The 19,494-nt window shown below is 40.0% G+C and overlaps 1 protein-coding gene across 1 annotated transcript; it reads left to right on the forward strand.

Annotated features, from left to right (window-relative positions):
• The first annotated feature begins 327 nt into the window (after positions 1 to 327).
• Positions 328 to 10,507, forward strand: CUNH6orf58 (chromosome unknown C6orf58 homolog). The gene is made up of 6 exons (XM_027880545.1): positions 328 to 649; positions 4,829 to 4,915; positions 5,573 to 5,757; positions 6,929 to 7,062; positions 7,514 to 7,752; positions 10,209 to 10,507. Exons 1-6 carry the CDS (start codon positions 328 to 330, stop codon positions 10,325 to 10,327), a joined length of 1,086 nt encoding a protein of 361 aa, XP_027736346.1. The 3' UTR covers positions 10,328 to 10,507.
• Positions 10,508 to 19,494: the final 8,987 nt, after the last annotated feature.

Raw genomic sequence — 19,494 nt, forward strand, 5'->3', positions numbered from 1 at the left:
AATTTTGATAATGCAACTCTACAATCAGTACTGTAGCATCTCAGCCATATGGAAGGGTGGGTATGTGTCATGGCCAGCACAGATTTGGACATCTTCTAATTAGATTGATTCCTCTTAAACATCTACTGCTGCTCCCTAGATTCCACGGAAAGGACGAAGCATTACTCACTAATTAGTTGCTAATCTGGCAACTCCTTGTCAGGGTCACAGGGAAGAGGGAAGGGCGATAACAGAGACCTCTGTGTTTGAGCACCCTTTTTTGCCCAGCCCTCGCCTTTCCTGATAAAAGCCCTGGAGCCACCAACACCTGGGTTACAAACCTTCACAATGTGGCCCTGCCTTGGCATACACGCTCTTCTTATAGTGACTATTACCCTGAGTCCTGTGACAGCTACCTCACGGAGTGAAAACGACGTCCCTGGAGAAGATGAATATCCCCCTCTGTGGGACCTTGCCCATGAAAACCTGCTGGATTTCCCAGTAAAGGACAACAAAATTGTCATCGATGCTTGGAACTATCAGGAACGACTGGGAGTGTATAAGACCTTGCTGAATTCTTCAGCCAAATATTTTAGTGCTTTTGGACCCCAAAACACTGGCAATATTCTCTGGGGATTACCACTGCAGCATGGGTGGCAATTTCGTACAGGTATGAGTTATGTCCTTAGATTAGCAAAATATTTACTGGATCTGCTTTGAGTCTTCCTTTCCAAGGTTTCTGCCCCAAAAGCTTACTGTAGCCTCAGTCAGTGTAAACTTTGACAGACTGAGCTCAGCTGCCAATTTGAAAAAGAAATGCTGAACGAAGCGAACACCCTTGCCTTGTTGAGCAATAGCTATTAAAATTCCTAATAGGAAGAGGTCAGAATACAGAACCATGGTTTAGATGGGTAATATTTCAGCTATCTGAACATCTTTGAAAAGGTATTCTGAGTTGCTCCAGTTTATAGTAGATAGATCTCAGGGCCTGCACTGTGCAGGGCTGCTCTAATTTGTTAACTAATAGGCTTTTATTTTTTGTTAATGGTTGGTAATATTATGATCTTCTATAGGTGGTTTGAGTTTAATTTCTAATACAGATAGTTAAAAGTCCACCTCTCCCTGTGAGAATTTATTTCCATTTGCTTTTTATGATCAGTTTAGAAGTATCCTCATTATTCTAGATATGCTTTTTACAAAAACTAAAGTTTTTTTCTGTTTGTTGAGGTAGTTTGTTTGTTTGTGGGGGTTGTGTTTGTTTTGTTGTTGTTATTTGTTTTGGTGGTGTTTTAATTTTGTCCAAATTCATAATGGTTTATCCCCTAAAACCTTGTTGTTATCTAAGGCAGTCATGCTTGTTTGCCTGTTGTCCATGACAGGGAAGCAGACACAGAAAGACATGCGAAAGGACCCTTAAGGCTAAGGCTGTAATATCTTAGCAGGGGCTTTTTCAGAGAATGCATTCTCTCACAGGCTGCTTCACACACAGCAGTCAGTGAAGCTTTCCATTCAAAGCCACAGTTGAACTTGCCTTGTTCTAGCAACCAGAAAAGAGGGGAAGAGGGGAATAAAAGTCAAGGACATTTTCACAGACTTGTGCCTGGTGGTAACAAGGTGTAAGCAAATGCATCTGTCTGCCTGGTTTTTTCTTTATTGGATATAATCCGTAGTGGTGGTTTGGCTGAAGCTGTATGTTTGGAAGAAGCTAGAGGTGCTGCAGCTGGTGGGGAAGGAAGGCTGCCAGCATTCGGTCTTAATTAATGGAAAATTAACTCCTAAGTAAAAATTAGGAAAACAAAGTAGTAAGCAAAATCCAAGCAGGAAACTAGCTGGCAAACAGGTAGCAACAAGAAGAATTTGGTTGGAGTTTAAGCAAGCTTTTTCCTCTTTCCCTTTTTTATGTATATAAGAAGAGGAGAGGCTGGTGCAGCAGGAGAATTGACCCACTGTGAGGCAAAGATGACTGGATGCAGAAGCTACACTTGAGTGGTGATCTGCTGGAAAGGATCTAGTTATGTAGAATGCCTCATCCACAAAGTGAGGATGTGCCTTCTTGCAGTGAGGATTTCCAAGTAGAGATGAGAGACACAGTAGATGACAGGAAGATTTGCACCTCATTGCATAGATAGATAAAGATGTACTGTCACCTGCTAGAGAGTCATAGGACTGGTCCTTAGACAAGGAGATATATTTTTGAAATTACATGACCAGAAGGTTAAAAAAATGCTAAAAGGTTTTACAGTAAAAAAATACGAGAAGTATTGAATAAGAGACAAAGAACAAGATAATTCTGCTGCATACAGTATTGAGGTTAGCAAAAGGCTAAATCTAAATGAGATAGGCAGTGGGGATAAACTAATGAGGAATGGCTGAAGTGTTTGTATGTTGACTTCATAAACTTGGGCATACAAAACAGGATTCGAGCTCAGGGTGCAAGACAACAGGTCTTTAAAAACACTACAAAAACTGTTGAATTAACAATTCTGTCTGGTCTTGAAAGTTATATTACTGGGAAAATATTTTTATGGATATAGTTCTATATAAACCATAAGGAGCAAGTGAAGCTGCTACATAGTAAGAGTGGTACAAAGATTTGCAATAATCTACTCATGGACATGAAATGAAATCAGTAATTTGCCTAAATTTACAGTAGAGAAAATTATGTTGAGACAAAACAGATGTTAGGAATGAGATTGTGGAAGCAGAAATTGTCACTTGGGAGATGAAGGTAGACTGGGAGTCCTACATACACAAAGGGAGGAAACTGGTTAGTCTCTACTCCCACTTCACATATAGAAAAACAACTTCAGGAGCAAGAACTTTGAGAAAGATTCAGGCAGCACCGTATGTCTGAAGAGCAGGAAACATTGTACCTATATTTAAGAAGAAGGAAAAGGGGATAAGAACACAAAAACATTTGTCTTGCATCAGCAGTAGATGAGACATTAGAATAAGTATAGAGGAAAGAATATTTAAAGACATAGAACTAAACAGAAAAAGGGATAAAGCAGAGCTTACATGAATCAAAGGCAGATTGTGTCAGGCTAACTTGATATCTTCTTTCATTATATGAGTGTTGTTTTATCAAAGTCCAGAAATGCATTTCCTCCCTTTGTAAAAGCAAAGCATAGAATGAAAATTGGTAATGATACTTTACAAGATAAGAATGAAACAGGGAACTGTAAATTTGGTAAAGGAACACCTGAAGGAGAATTTAGTGATGAGTGTTGCTAAGAGAATTACACAGCTAAATGAAGGATGTGCTCAGAGTTCTTCATCAGCAAGTAAAGAAGAACTGCATTTAGCATTTTCAGTAATAACCTTTCCACAAAAAATAGTGGAGAAATCTTGCTGGTGAGATAACATACAGCTGGGAGACACTGTCAATACAGAGAGACACAGATTAGCTTGGGTAGACCTGAAAACTGAAGTAACAATCATGTTAAGCACAGGAAATAGATGGGAGTAGAGACAACAAAAATAGAGTATAGACCTGTAAGTGCAGCTAGTAATTTCTAAATATAATTATCATTAATGCTGCCTGGGACTCTTAATTTTCCAAAACACCAAGGCTCACAATCTTTCATAAACCTCATGTACAATTCCTTTGCAACATTTTGTCTTCTTTTTCTTCTTATCCTTTATCATTTCCATTCATCTCCTTTGCATATCAGTGATCTATTGCTGCCTATTTTTGGCATTCTGTGTCTAAACAGAATCTTGAAAAATAGAATCTTTCTGTTAATATTAATAAATTATAATTTTTCATTAAAAAAAAAAATCCAGTTGAACTGCAATCCTCATCACTGCAAGTTTATGCTCTCAGTGCTCTGCTAATGAAAAATATGAGTTTGAGCACCTAGCATGCCCCAGAGCACAAGTTCTGTCCAGTCATCTAGGGAGGATTATTAGGATAATTTGAATGCACATTGTTCATGATCATCTCTTCTTCTTGAGCAAAAAGTATCAGAAAATTTAGTTTGGTAATGAGGTTTAGTTCTAATCTGACAGAAATGATGCTGTCTTCATTCAGCTGACTTGTCAGAAAGTAAGTGCTCCGCAGGGCGGAGTTTGAGAGCTTCTGGAATAGCTCAAGTCATTGGACCAGACCATGGTAATTTCATGTCATGCAGTTCACGCAGACTTCCTGACACACTACATGACTACTTACCACTTCATGTACATGTACGTTATTCTTGTAATACTTAAGCTGTTTCTTCATGTCACATGCTTAAAGTAAAATATACCCTACTGTCATAAATAATTGTGAAATGCCTTGCATGTTTGCAACAGCACAGATGCTTGAAAACCTTCTAATCAGGTACAACCATGTTTGCATGCTTAGCATGACAGTAAGGTCATGTTTGTATGCATGATTTAAGTGCAAGAGATTCTGCATGACACAATCCAATCAGGTGAGACAATATTAGTACATTTAACTTGTTCTATTCTGCTCATTAAGCAGCTCTCCTGCACTAGCAGTCCTGCATCTATTGGAAATGACACATCAGCTATGCATTTGTTTACGTCTCTATGTGAATGTGTATTTACACCTCTGTAAAGATATCACTCTGATGTCCTGAGTTCAAACATTCATAAATTCAGAGAATACATTTACAGTGAGGGATAAATCAAACTGTAAAACACAACCACAATCAAACTACTATGCACTAAGAAATTCAACTACTATAGAAACAGTAGTTTACGAAACAAAGCAACAGTAATAGTTTTGCTTCTCTGAGCAAAATTCTGCATGCTTTACTCCTACCTATTTTTTTCATCTCAGTAGTATTTCTTGTGTGCAAAGTTTGGGACGTATCTGTTATATTATTCCATTTGATTTATTCAGGTAGGTTGGCAGATCCTTCTGGTGAGACTTCCTGTGGCTATGAAGATGGAGACCTCCTGTGCCAATCTGTAAGAAGCTGGTGGTCCTGTAAGTATATGCTATTACACTGTTCTTCTCCAGAAAAAGATTAGTGTCCTAGAAGGCCATTTCTAAATCTTTCTTCCCCTTAGAATTCTCTATTAAAGTGTCATTTCCATGCTACGTGATGCTCCGTTGCAAAGTTGCAGTAAGACACCTAAGTGTGAGTAAATGAAAGTCAGTTGATTTTGATAACGTATTTGAGGAAGGAGAAAAAAAAAAAAAACAATTTGCAGCCTTAAAAATGTTTACACTGCAAAAATTTATGTAAAAATAAGTGGGATTTTTTAATGAAAACAATACTTGTGCAGTACCCTTTAGTCTTTCTGTACTTGATTTGCAACTAATATTTGAGAGGCTTTTCTTGTCCTGTCTGTGACAGCCTACAAAGATCTAACTTTCTTTTCAGTAGTGTTTTCCTTTCCGGCAAAGTAAGGCCCCCTGTAAGCTCATGCAAGGCTCTTAAAGCACAATATATAAATGAACATTACAAATCATATCTAAATTAATACAGATGACATCATTAGTGCATTTCAATAAATACGTCCCGCTGCTGAACACAGTTGTATCAGCAGCAATTTGGTGTGGGAGAGAGTTCACTTTTCTTTGTGGTAATTTTTCATTTGCTTGTGCTTAACACTTCCTCCTTTTTAATTATTGTTACAGGTATGAATTACTACCTGTCTGTCATACCGTTTCTGGGGGCAGTGGAGGCTGGCCTCTTCGGGCAGCTGCCATTCGAGGTAGAAATATTGCCACCAGAGGAGCAAAAAGATGATTTCTGTTACAGCGTTGCAGACTGCTGGTCTCGCATGCCCAAGCTCATGGATGACTGGAAGGCCTTTTTTGAAGTAAATAATGTTACTTTTTTTTTCCCCTAGTTTTTACCTTTAAAAACTACTGTTACTGTCACTTGTAAGACTCAGAGAGCTTAGTTTGCTTTCAATAACAGCTTCATATAAAAGCAACAAGCAGGAAAAATGAAAAGCATAACATGAAGTGAGTCACAGGCAAGAAGGTCAGGATTTTTACTAGTTTTGGATTTTTATTTTCTTCCTTTAAGATAATTTCTGTAATTTGGCCTCTGTCCCAAGACACTGCTTTTTTAACAATTATATTTGTGTTCTTCCAATACTTCTTACGTTATCAATTCAAAATAAGCATGTGAGATGGAAGACTGCCCTTAAGAAATGGCCTTTGGTTGGTTTTATAGGGTTCATTTATTCCTTTAGACATCTAAAAAAATGAAAATGTGAAACTTCAAAAGGACACTTATTTACGCAAGTAGATATTATCTTTCCTCCACATTCAGCTGTTCCCTCATACCAAAGATGACAATATTTCTTATTTCATAGATTTAATAACTATTTTTTATAGATAGACTACTATAGTCAACATTATTGTTGCAGTCAAATAATTTATAATGATCTGAAAGCTTAAACTATAAGTTCCTCTTGGCACCTCTGAGTGAAGGCAGAGGGTTTGAGAGACTTTGAAAGGTTTTGAAAGACTGGATTTGTCTTCATAAGATCATTTTTCCTATGCAACATGTTTCAGAAGTTATTATAAAATATCAGCTCCTCAAATAACCATAATGATAACAATTAAGGATATTTTTTTTGTTTTCTGAAAATATCCAGCAAGTTGTGGCCAAAAGGATATAGACAAGTTTTTAAGGAATCCAATATTTCAGTACAGCAGCTTCCATGGAACTTGGATTCAAAAAGACAGAATACCTAAATTATGTAGATTAAACCCTTGCTCTGTTGATGTCAAAGAACAGCAGCTCCTGTTAACTCTAGCGCGGATACGCACTAATTTTAAAAATTCATATTAATCATCTTTTTGTCCCTATGTCAGACATTATATTTACATACAAAGTAGCACATTCTAACTACTCAAAGCAATTTTCCTTAGCTTGCAAACTCCTTATTTTGTGAAGTATGTGCATAAATAAAAAAAATTAATTGGGTTTCAACCTCCCTTCTCATTCTCTGCCTTTTTTCCTCCCTATTGCTGCAGTATCTGCTATCTACAGAACACAAAGCTATGAGCCCTGCAACCTTCTCCTCCTTAAAACTGGACGATGCTCTTGGTCTTATGTGGAAGGCTCATGTTACCTCCATTTTTTATGCACTCCCCAAGTTCCAGGACAGGTAAGCAGACGAGAGAGGTGGCCAAGGAGGATATTCCCACCTCCATGCCTTTTTGGAAGGGTATTATCCTAACAAATTCTGTATGAGCTTTCTTACTTTAGGCATCTACTCTTTAGGCTCTGCTTTTCTTTCCACTCTCTCAGAGCATGGGATGACGAATGAGACATGGCTGCCCAGAGTGTGATGGGTAAGCAGGCTGTGCCCTTAAAATGAGATGCTGATTCCCTGCTGGGAGCCAAGGCCTGAATCAGGAGCTGTTTTGAGTCTGGGTAGAGGCATTAATACCAGGAGAAATTAGGTGTAAAATGCTGAAGCAGGCTTTAGGTCACTGTGGCACCGAGACCATTCAGGATTTTATATTGAACAAAAACATTTGGGATAAATTATCAACTAATGTGTTCTCCAGGAGATTTCAATTATTTGTTACATTTTTTATCTTCATCTCTTTCAGCTTAAAATATCTCTCTGATCCAGAAGCAAATTTTGCTGAAGACTGGGCTAATGCTGTAGATTTCCTTGGGGCCACATACTTCCACACAGATTTACCAACCGTAAACAAATTCCAGGCTTTCCTGCCGCCGAGGATCCTTGTTGAAGGGGATGTTCTCCCATTCATTAGCGACTTCAGTCCACAGCAAAATGAAGTTCTGGTTTCACTGAAAGCTCTTCACGAAGCAAATAAATTAACAGGTATGAGACTGACCTACAAATGTCTGTAGTGCATAGATATTTAATATCTTGTTCTCTCTACATACCTTTCTCCATATGAATACAGTGAATTTTTTATATCAAGTACTATAAACACTTCTTACAGACTAAGACTAAAACAGTTAAAAATACAACCATAAGCAAACAACACAACAAAGAGCAAATGCAGCAATGGGATAACACTGACAATATGTGGGATTTCAGTGAGACAAATGCATTTTTGAAGCAGGTGATCTTACTTTTTTTCTCCCCAGTTTTTATAGGAATTTTAAAAACACAGAAACTAATTCATGTTTCACCAGTTGAATCGGGAAATATTAAAAGCTGTAAACAACAAAAGTAAACAAAAAGTAAAAGATCATGGGCAAGAGTTTGTGTGTTCACAAGTGTTCTGTTTTTCGTTTTTGATTTAACAGAGGATGTCATTTGTCCCACCAAAACTGTATCCTTAGACAATGCTGGCTTCATCATCTTCACAAAAATAAGTCATGCATCACCATCCAGTGGTGCGACATAGAATTACACTCTTCTGAGGATTCAGTTCACTCACAGATACCACTGGGTTGGCTATTTTCGTTTAACCTTTATAAAGCAAAGTTATTTTGAATCTTTAAATGGAACATAAAAATATACTGAAAAATTAATATGCCTAGTTATTGCATTTGTGATTCTCCTCTGTCCATTCATTTCAGTGAAAATTCTCTCACCAGCTGCATTTGCAGCTAAAAAAGATGTGAAATGAAGTTCTTGAGTGTTACAAAAGAGCATCCTCCCATCACAGAGTGCTTCCCTCTCACCTTCCATATAGCACTATTCCTCAGAATCTGAATAAAGGTCTTTACAGCTCTATTCCCTGCCTGCTAGTTTATGCCACAGTTCAGGATTTCTTGACCTACCTCCAGAGGTAAAAAGGGGCAAAGCAAGGAAAAGCATGACCAGCAGGATGGCAGGGAGGGAGAAGAGCACCAGGGCAGCACAGCAGGGGAGGACAACAATGCAGGGAGAGTGGAAAGGAGGTGATCAGTGCTGAACATGGTAGATGGAAAGAAAGAGAGAGAAGAAGTTTCATGCAGGTGCAGCCAAAATAAAGTTCATAGCCGAAATCCTGAAATTGCTTTGCAGAGAAAAGATTTCCCTGACTCTGCTCTAAGGGATGAGCTTTGAATTCAGCTGAGAATTAAAGGCCAGCTAACTCAGTCTGGTGACTGATTTGCAGATGAGAAAAAGAAGTTTTAAAATACATTTTGTCTGGATCCACAGCCTCAGCAGGAACCTGAAAGACCCTACCTTATTGCTAAAAAACTTAGGTGACAAAATGTGACATATTGTTTTTGCAGAGTCAGATTCCTCAAACTTTTGAATACATCCTGTGAGATATAGAGTTCTCTTCTGGTACTGCAAACTTCAACAGCAGATAGAGGGATAGACTAGAGCAGACAGTACCTCCTAGGATGGGACTTCACCCAACTGAGACTTCATTTCTTAATTCAGTTTGATTGCTCTTAATTTTCTCCTGGTTGCCTCTGCTAGTCCAGCAGGAACTGTACTGAGAGACTGCTGTGCTACCTCTAAAGCTTCTCAATCCATGGACAGTCAGAAGCTTTACTTTTTATGCTCTGCCCCTCACGCATACCCAAAGGTAGAGCAGCACTTGCCACGTTATTCAAAACCTTTCCTGCTGTCCTCACCTTTTCTGCAGTCCTCTTGTGGTCCTCCTAGGCAAGAGGACTGTTTGCTGCCTTCTCCTCTTAACTCATTCCCCCAGTACAATTCTTCAACATTGCCAGTTTTATTCAAAAGCATGTTTTGCAGGAGAATAAGCTCTTCTTGGCTTCCTAGTAGATTTTTTACCCTCAAATTTCCTCTGTAGACCCTTTATTCACTATAAAGATCAGCACCGAGTGTAGTGAGGAGCAAACAATGACTATCCTGCAAACTGGTGCTAATGCTAGGCTGGGCTGGCCAGGCACACTTCCTAGAGGGCCATGGCTTATTGCCTGGACATAAGCATTGGGGATTATTTTCTTCATTAGCTTGAGGCCTCAGCCGGCAGAAAATGCAAATTCTTTGTTATAGAGTGAAAACAAAGCCAAGCCTGGTTATAACTACCAGACTACTACTTCATAAACCATGAAGGTATGTGCAAGTGCAGACCAAGACCTTAACATGAGCCCTCAATCATCTTGACTTGCAACGCTGGTGATAAGGGAACAAGCCCAGTTGTCTGTCAGTACAAAGGATCCTGAGCTGAATAAAAGGCCCGTGTCTCCCTGCACATTTGTAGGCAATTATTATCCCATCAGCGAGCCCCAGCTTTGTCTACATTTCACTTTTCACAGGAGAGCAGCGAGTGCAGACGTGTATTTCATCCCTTGCATGCTGCAAGCTGCATGTGCTCCATGCTAATTTGACAATGTCATGTTGTGTTTCTTTCCAAGGAGGACTGCTGCTGAAGGTCTGGCAAAAGGCTATGTCTACCGAAGCAGGAAGAAAAATCGGCCAGAAACTGATTGAAAGCTTGATTTCAAGCCAGAAGCTTGACCTAGTGGGAATTTGAAATGATTTGGAAGGAGCTGATTTGACAGTGCCCAGTTTCTTGAGAAAGAGCAGTTCCAACACTGATTTAATCTTTCAGCAGACATGTGTCTGGTAATCTGGCTTTGGTAATTTCTTACATCAGGATTTCCTGAGAAACCATGTGTGCATCTCTCTCTCATATTGAATCGATAATTTTATCCTTAATTTTTCTAATTATCTCATTTGTTTAACTCAATTCCTTATAAATAAAAGGCCTCACAGTAAATCCAACTTTACTACTTTTTTGACTTTGTAAATAGTGGATCATTATTGGAGATAAAATTAAATACAGGCAAATTATATTCTGTTTCAGACTGGGTTTTTTTCCCCTGTAGACAGGGATTCCATCAGATACGGAATTACTCAGGTCCTTGATGGTAAGACATGATCATCAGAAACTTTTCTTTGAAGCTGTGATCAAAAACCAATGTCTTGACTGTTTCCCACCAAAGCTATTATTTTGCAGACCAGCTGCAATCAAATTTGAAGCTTTCAGGCTTTTCAGGTTAAATACTAGAGTACAGATGGATTCCCTCAGTATGCTGCTTTGCAACAAGTAAATGCCTCATGTGGTAGTGCAGAGCCAGTCCAAAGAAGGCCTGAAGCAAATTACCTCATTCTGTAGCTACTTTTACATGACAACAGAGATTTCTGTTTTTTGATTCATTACAAGAAAACTTTGATCTAGATATTGATTTATGTGATTACGTATCCTGTATAACCACAGGTTGCTTTTCTAACCCCCACATAAAATCCTCTTGTTGCAGCGTGTCATATGTTAGATTTGATTACTGAGGAAGAGATGTATTTGCAATGTTTGTAATCCCAGTGCCTGGCACACTCAGACCCAAGTGCTGATCCCAATCTTCATACATATTGGGAATCAATTATAACTTGGCAACAGAGGTTGTGGGGAGGTGGAATAGGGGTTGAAGTTTCTTGGGAAATCTGCTGGCTTTGATCTTCCATCTTTATGAAAACTCCCTCTGGAGAGCAGGCATAGCTGGAGCTACCTTTCCATGGTGAAGTGCAGGGCTGCTGCCCGCTATATCCTATCAGGTTATAGCCTGCACTACAGTGTATTCAAAGATAACATAAGACTTAGACTTGTAAGTCAAAGTCAGGAAAAGCAAATTTCTTCTGACACCATTTTAGGTCTGCCTCATAGTTTTGGTTGCACCTAGTATCTCAGTAACCCCCTCCCACAGCCCTCAATCAGAAGAAGAAAAGCATGTGCCACTTGCTCTTCTACTGGAGCACAGAATTTCATTGTACTGCACTCCCACAGCATGTTTCATTTGTAGCCATTGTAGAGATGGCCTTTCTGACACATGAGTAACAGTCCAGGATTTTCCGTGGACCCTAGAGGTGACATTTGAACTTTTCCTCCATCAGCAGAGTGACTGAAAGAAGCTCTCCCAGCCTTGCTGGCCACTGAGCAAAGGCCCTTCCAGCAAGGACCCTCTGAGGATGCCCTTAGGAGCCCACCCTCCCACCAGGTTGACCCTGAGGTTAGAGAGCAGCCCTCTCTGCATGCCTGCCAGACACAAGCCCTTGCTCTCTGTACTGCTGGTCCAGCTTTAGGCATCAGGAGAAACATCAGCTTGTCAGGAGGCTCCATGCCACCTGAATTATTAGCCATATGCCAAAGAAATGAAAGGTGTCCATGCACATGGCAATGGGGTTGGAACTAGATGACCTTTAAGGTTCCTTCCAATCCAAACCTTTCTATGTTTCTATGAAAAGGCTATTATTTTTGTCTTTTCATTCCACTTTCCCAGTTTGACTGGTCCTTTCTGCACAAACTTACATGATATTTGCACTGTAAATTAAGAAACAATTATCAACACACTGAGCAGTTAAATGCTATTCTGTCCTTTAATGTCCCAGGACAAAGGTTTTAATTATTCATTGTCACTTAATGGATAAACTCTTAATGTACCATCATTAGCAAACAATTTTCAAAGGAAATACATTAATGAAGTCTAAGAAAATGTGGGAGTTTTTACCTTAATTACCTGGTTCATAGATCAGAGTAATTAGATTCCAACAGATTTTAGGTTTAATCTAAAAGTAATCACCACAGCTGCCAGCTGCTAAAATATTAAGCTAGTTGTGCTCCAGAAAACTTTGAAAAATATTTTTGACCTTTTCTGTGGTTAACTTAGATTTAACCTATGGTTCTTTTTGAGAAAACAAAAAGAGCCATTAATACAAACCTACAGACTGCACTTGAGGGAATATTTTTAAAGCACATTTTTAAAAAGCAAATAACTCCTTACCTGAATCTATGACAACATTAGGAAATATTTCAGATTTTTGGAAAAGAGTCATCTTTCTAATACAGCATCAAACACTTGTGTATTTTATACACTTTGTCCTAATCCAACAAGACAAGTTAGGTAAAGACTTAAAATATTGGCCAATGATTGCACTTTGAAGGTTGAGGAATGTATAAAAGTTATATAAAATATGGGATGGGAGATTCTTACAAGTAGAGCAGAGCCCTTCACCGTAAAATGGAATAGATGCATTCTTGTAAGAAAACATCTGAGTATCAGAAATGAAACAGAGACAAAAGCATCAAGAGAAAGCCTTAGAGGTATGGTGGGTGTCCTTGGAGAGGAACGGGAGAGAACTGGAGGAGTCTGCTTGCTAGTTAGAGCTAGCAAAAGCTGATAGCTACCGAAGCAGGGGTTTGCCCAGCAGAACAACTCACAAAGCATACGAGTTTTTCTTACTCAGCATTAGTCTGGGGTTTGCAGCTCTGTTCTCACACCTTTTACACAAGTAATCTCTTTACTGAGGAACGTCTGGCATTACGCAGGACTAGTTTCTGTTTGACAGAGGTACTGTTAGAAAAAAGCATAGCCACAGTCGGCTGCATCTCCAGAAAACCAGGAAGATAAACTTCTATATGTGCCTACAAATAGCAAGCATGAGAGAACTGAAACAAACATCTGGGAGTGAAGAAGGGAGATTTAGAAATGAAGTGTAGCGCGTGATAAAGGAAGAACTGGGGAGAATAAAAGCCCACCAGAAAAGAGCCTGCTCATCCTCAAAACTTGGACAGTAGTGCTGAACACTGTGCAGTGCTCTGCCCCACCCCAGCTCTGTGGGGCTGATGGGAATTTTGCCTCCTCAGTCTACTTGCACCCAAGGTCACCCAGGCTCATTTTAGGCAGATCAGCTCCTCATGTCTGAGAGCTGCACAGTTTTTAGTGCCTTTCCTACAGGAAAGATCACATTTCTGAGGAATGGTGAGAAATGAGGTTCTTGTCTTTGTCCACTCTTTGCAGCTAGGCATACAGCCAGTGTAAAATGGACGTGTGCTTTACAAATACTGTCCTAAACTATTACATAATAGATATATGTAAGGACCGACCTCTCTAGCAATCTTCCTTTTTTGTTCCATAAGAGGATGGCATCCTTGTCCTTCTCTAGGAAAGACATCTCTGCCTTCACAAAACCGCAAACAGAGGTCAGCAGTCACTTCTTTAGCTTTCTCAGATATCAAGACAGAGTTTACAGGGCCTACACCCAAGGAAGTCCCTTGCAAAGATGCCAAAAAACAATTTTTTTTTTTCAAGGAGGAGTTGGAACCCTAGATTTCCCCACGTTCCCTAACTTGTGCAGAATTACTTGGGCATTCCTTCCCAGCCTATGCTCCCTAATGTATTTTTTCTGGTGGGAAAAAGTGCTCTCCATACACCTGCCAGATGTGGAGGAGAGCAAAGACGTTCTTGCCCAGGGCAGCCTCTAACCTGGCTGCTAGGAGGTTTTGCTGGGAAGCAGATGTAGATTTGGACCATAACAGAAAACAAAACTACCTAATAATATAAGTATTCTAACTGTAGTGCACAACATTAAAAAAAAAAAAATCTACATTTTCCAAACCTAAACTGTTCAGTTATTTTTTTAGACCAGGGAATGTTGCCTGCCCCTCTTAGCAGGGTGTTGTGAGCTGTGGACCTTCAGTTCCCATTACCAAAGGGTAGTGAGATTTGAGATGATGCAGTCTTATAACATGTCCCTTATCCTAACATCAGTGACTTCAGAAGGAGCATGTTGCCTTTTCCAGATCTCATTCTGAACCTTGATATACTGAGTGCAAAGAGCTGGCATCTGAAAAAAGGTCTGATATTTCCTTCAGTTTAATTTTTGAAGAAAAATCACAACTTGATACCACCTCTCCCACTGCCACTTCATTTTTACACAAATGCTGGGCACCAGAGCACTTGCTGAGCTCTGTTCTATTTAAGTTTGAAGTGCTTACAGCCTATACCCACAGTGGCATTTGGTCTAACACCTAAAAGGACATTTTTGATACTTGTAAATCTGAATCTAATCTCATTTTGGATATAATTCTCTGTTCTACAAAGAGATACAAGTGGCCATGAGGTGTTTCAAGAGCAAAGTGCACGGCGGCGTTGAAGTGCTGTGCTGCCACAGGCAGTGGCTGGCAAGGATCCCTGGAGGGCATAAGGGAGCCTGGGGCTGCAGACCTGCCTGACTGCACCAACTGGAAAGGGTTGCTCCAGCTGGGAAGCACAGTCAGTCACTCAAAATTGGGTTCAGAGGATGAGGAATGGAGGCAGAACCACATAAAGATTTGTTAAAAACGTTATGTTTATGTTACCTACTTAAAACGTGATTCTAGGAAAAAAAAAAAAAAGGCATGATAATTTAAAAATCTTTTTAACTGATCCACGCTTAATCAAACTCTCCAGGACAGAAAATGCAATAAAACAAAATCCTTAATGTCTTTCACTTCCTTCTGTAAAATGTTTGTAGCTGTGGGAAAATTTGCATGAACTGTTCGTGTGCGTGTTTGCAGGAAGGGGCTGCAGCAGGTACAGTGGACAGATAGTGGCAGTATAAACCAGCTTTCTGGACTAGAAAAGTAATTTTAGAAAGAAAGGCTCTTTCTACCTCTCTTTTTGTGCGATGTTAGGTCCCAAAATACTGACAGATGTGATCACTGAAGCTGAGAAGAACAGGCAGGTGAAAAAACGGGGAAAAGCAGAAGAGTCTTTTTGCTGACAAAGTAGCTGCAGTGCCCCGTGTGGGGGCAATCCTCTGAGCTCCACTCAGGACCTTCCTCTGCACCACGGGGACCAGGGGGATTACAGAGGGACATTGTATTTCCTAGAAAGAAAGATCATAACATCTGAGGCTGCCCTAGGAAGAGTTACTGCTTTCTGAGGCTGGCCTGAGCCTCCAGTTGCTGGCACTGCTGCATCCAGAGCCTCAGGGGCAATATCACAGAGGAGAGGGGAATAAAGCATGCACATGTACAGGCATTTCTTAGATCCTGGTGGCTTCAGCCCCTTGAGACACCATGTAACCATCTTGACATACACCCAAATCTTAACAAACATGGGGAATTTCAAGTTACATGAGAAAATTAAAAGGGTCAGACTGAATTATCCATCCCAGTACCCTCTCTCTGCTGGGGGCTGGCAGCAGTGAACTGGGGCAAGAGCAGCAGCAGCAAGGCAAAGGTAGGGTAATCCCTCCTCCTACCCAGCCTGCCAGCAGCTGGCAGTTCGCACTTAGATCAGACCCACATGGTTTATCGGTCCTAAAGAAAGAGTTGTAAAAGGCTATCCTAGAAAATACAAAAACCTATGAAAATATACCAAGTAAGCTTATCAAAGAGATGTATTATTGCAAAGCACAAGAACTCTCCTAGCACACAAATGCATTAAAAAAACAACAGAGGAAAATGAAAAAAAATAATAAAAAATAAAAAAACCCAAACCAGCAAAAACCTACCACTAATACATGAAGCAGAAGCAAGAAAACCTTCTCTTCAAAGACAATCAGTTTTAATATGGTGTCAAAAAGTTGAAAATCGAAGATGCACCAAAGTGGAAAAATGTTAAGAAGACACTTGGGCAGTCTTAGGAGAGGTAGGAAAGGTATCATATCCGTTAGGTGAAGAGATATCAAGAATAAATGGTGGTTTCTTATTGGGAGCATTGTGGTAGATAAGTGTTCTTGCGACATGTGTCATTTAAACAAAAGAGCTTTTGGCATTTAAAGAAGAATGCAGGGAGAAGATTCTTCTTATCTTCCCAGGCACAAAGGCTGGATATATAAAAAATGTGCATATTGATCATCCAAACAGAAAATGCCATCTCACTAAGGGCTTATGCACACATGGAGTGCTGTGGAAGCAGCTGCTTCTGATCAGGCCCTCAGTGAGAACACACTGGAAATACTTCTTAGCATTAAAAGAGATAAGCCTTTAAGCTAACAAGTCTGTGCAAAAGCTTATGCCAATCTTTTGCAAAGCAAATATCTTATTATTTAAATACACTTGTATTCTCTTCAGGCACAGCGATTGTGGTCTGTGTTTAGCTGAAAATGGCTTTCCCCTCTTGAATGCAGTCGTCTTGAGCATTAATGTCTGGGAATGATAACCATGTCCCTCAAGGATTGCAATGACATTATAGCTTTGTCAAACATGTACTAGCAAACAGTATGAAATCGCTGTGGTCATCTGTATGGCATAAGGGAATCGCAATACTTATTAAGTCTTAAATATCGAACACAAGCCTTTTATTAGGGTCTTACTTTGTGCCTCCTTGGATTTCACAGAATTTCACAGAATATTCTGAGTTGGAAGGGACCTATAAGGATCATCGAGTCCAACTCTTAAGTGAATGGTCCCTAAAGGGATTGAACAGGGATTGAAATCTTGGTGTTACCAGCACCAGCTCTAAACAACTGTTAGTTCAGTAGCAATCCAGTTCCCAACTAGCTGTTCCTGTCTACTCAGTGAATTCTGTTCCAGGTGTCTTATTTTCACTGTACCTGAGTCAATCCCAATATTTCTATATCCTCCTATGTTAACTTCTACAGGCTATATGAAATAATTTTCTTTGGGTAGAAGAGTCAGGATGGTTCCACTGTACAATGTGTGAGTGGAGTCAGAGTTGGACTTCGCTGCTGAGGTTTGCATAGAAAGTGGTTTGTATTTCACTTCCTCTCAGTTAATTTGTGTGGTTGAAATGTAATTGTTCAGCTAAGCTGAAGCAAGAGATTGCTTTGAAATGATTCTTGTGCCAGCAGATCTTTGTCAGTGAACCAAGAATCAACAATTTGCATAGGTTTTAAAATTCTTCACAGCCCCTCTTCTGCAAATGACTTATATATTTGTCTTGATATCATAAAAATGTTTTTGTCTAGTTCTCCCTTGGAAATGCTCAGTTAATGCTCCTCCCTCCCCTCTGCTTTCCTCAGCAAGACTGGATGCCCTTTCCTCACAGCACAGCACAGCAGCACGGCCTCCTGCTGCACACAAGGACTCCTCTATGCCAGAACTGAATGCAAGAGGAACTGTCCCTCCGTGTCCTGTAAACTGAACAGCCAGGCTAGTTCTCGTTTCTGTGATAGGACGCGATGCTGGCTCACGTGCCCGAGGAAAAGATACAGGCCTTCACTCAGATCAATAAAACTCATTCAACTCAGTGAGGCTGAATATACAAGACAGGATGATAGCACGGGACAAGGGTGTTAGAACCAGACTCCTTACGTGACAGGATCTATGCAAAGAAGAGAAATTGCTTCTTTGAAAGCATTTTAAAGGGAAGAATTTGCAAAAAGGGCTGATGAGCACTGGTTTTGTTCACAAACTAGATCCCAAATGCTGACGTACAATGTATGAAAGAAGCCTAGGTTTGCTGGGAAAGTTACTGCACCCCACCTCGTTCACACTCATCCTAACGCTTAGAGCAACTAATGAGCACCTTGTTTTTTCTACACTTTCTTATGCTCTCCTTGTATGTCAGATGCTCCAAGTCCTCAGTCATCTTCATGCTCCTGAACTGGACACAGTAGTCCAGATGTGGCCTCACCAGTGCTGAGCAGAGGGAAGAGTCATCACCCTCAACCTGCTGGCACTGTTCTACCACTGCAGCCAAAGAGGCTGTTGGCTTTCCTCTCCTCCTTTCTATCTGCAGAAGCCTGGTTTATGGTACTTTAGTGAAGGAAAATTGTGGTAGCAATAAGTCATACCTTTCAAACATTCAGCAGATGATATCATCACATTCAGTAGAAAAGTAGGAAAAGAGAAAAAGAAAATCAGTAAAATGCACAACAAATTTCTTTTATTGAAATACTAGGCTGTACTTGCCAGTGAAACAAACAGGGCTGTTTTGAGCTGCTAGAAGAGAAACACAGATTTTTGTGAAAAAATGCTTAAGATTTATTTAAAATACACAAAAGTCATGTGTCAGCCACTTACAAGTTCTGTACACACCTGCAAACCATATTAACTAGTGATATGCACAGAATCAGAGTACTCTGATACTCTTAATACTTAAATTGTAACTGATTTTAATGAGGATGAACACTTATCTTGAATAAAGTAATGTGAGACTATTAAGAAAATTAGGGAAAATTAATCACTCAGTAGAATTTTAATAGACAAGTCTGAAGATACTATAAAGAAAAAAGTCTTTTCAAGCAGGCAATAAAGTATTTCAAGGCATTTTTGTGAGCTTTTGCTTTTAAACTCCTCAGGAGGACTAAAAATAGGGTATTCCTAGGCTTTCTAAACATGTTTTCTTTCTCCACCCTGCTGTCTGGGATTTCTGGATATGCCACTCTGATCAAGCTGCTGTTGAGTCCGGAAACTCTTGGCACATCAACTCTGTGTTTACACATCAGTTCTCGATAGTTTTCCCTGGAAATCAAATCACTGCCAGAGGGTTATGTACCTCTCCTAGGTCAAACACTTTTGGATACACAGCACTCACTATGCATGAGCTGCACACAGGGACTAGGTCCTGTAACACCCAAAGATGCTAAGCGCACCCTACCTGTGCAGCTCGTGTGCTTGCCCAAATCGATCCCAGACAGGAATGTGGCAGGTCTAACATCAGCATCACTAACATGCTTCCTGCTAAGCCCACTGAGATACTAATCCATGTAAACAGAGGCTCTCCCTGTCCCTGCTCAGCACTCAGAGGCTAGGGGGGGCAGGACACAAAGGGAGGACCCTCCATCTGGGCCAAGGAGGTCCTGTATCCTTTCAGATACCATGCAACCATTTTGCTCTCATTTCCATTTTCAGATGTATAAAGTACAAGGAAATTCTTCAAAACAAACACTTGTTTCATTTCAAAAAGAAGAGGT

Source organism: Empidonax traillii, unplaced genomic scaffold (genome assembly GCF_003031625.1).
Source record: "Empidonax traillii isolate 1590-97213 ecotype Southwest subspecies unplaced genomic scaffold, ASM303162v1 scaffold72:size2462915, whole genome shotgun sequence".
NCBI lineage: Eukaryota > Metazoa > Chordata > Aves > Passeriformes > Tyrannidae > Empidonax > Empidonax traillii.

Bases quoted from the DNA above. Each gene is read 5' to 3' on its own strand.
- CUNH6orf58 (XM_027880545.1), top strand. From the start codon at position 328: ATGTGGCCCTGCCTTGGCATACACGCTCTTCTTATAGTGACTATTACC. The intron at 4,916-5,572 runs GTAAGTATATGC...TTATTGTTACAG, and splicing joins TGTAAGAAGCTGGTGGTCCT to GTATGAATTACTACCTGTCT. The intron at 7,063-7,513 runs GTAAGCAGACGA...CATCTCTTTCAG, and splicing joins CTCCCCAAGTTCCAGGACAG to CTTAAAATATCTCTCTGATC.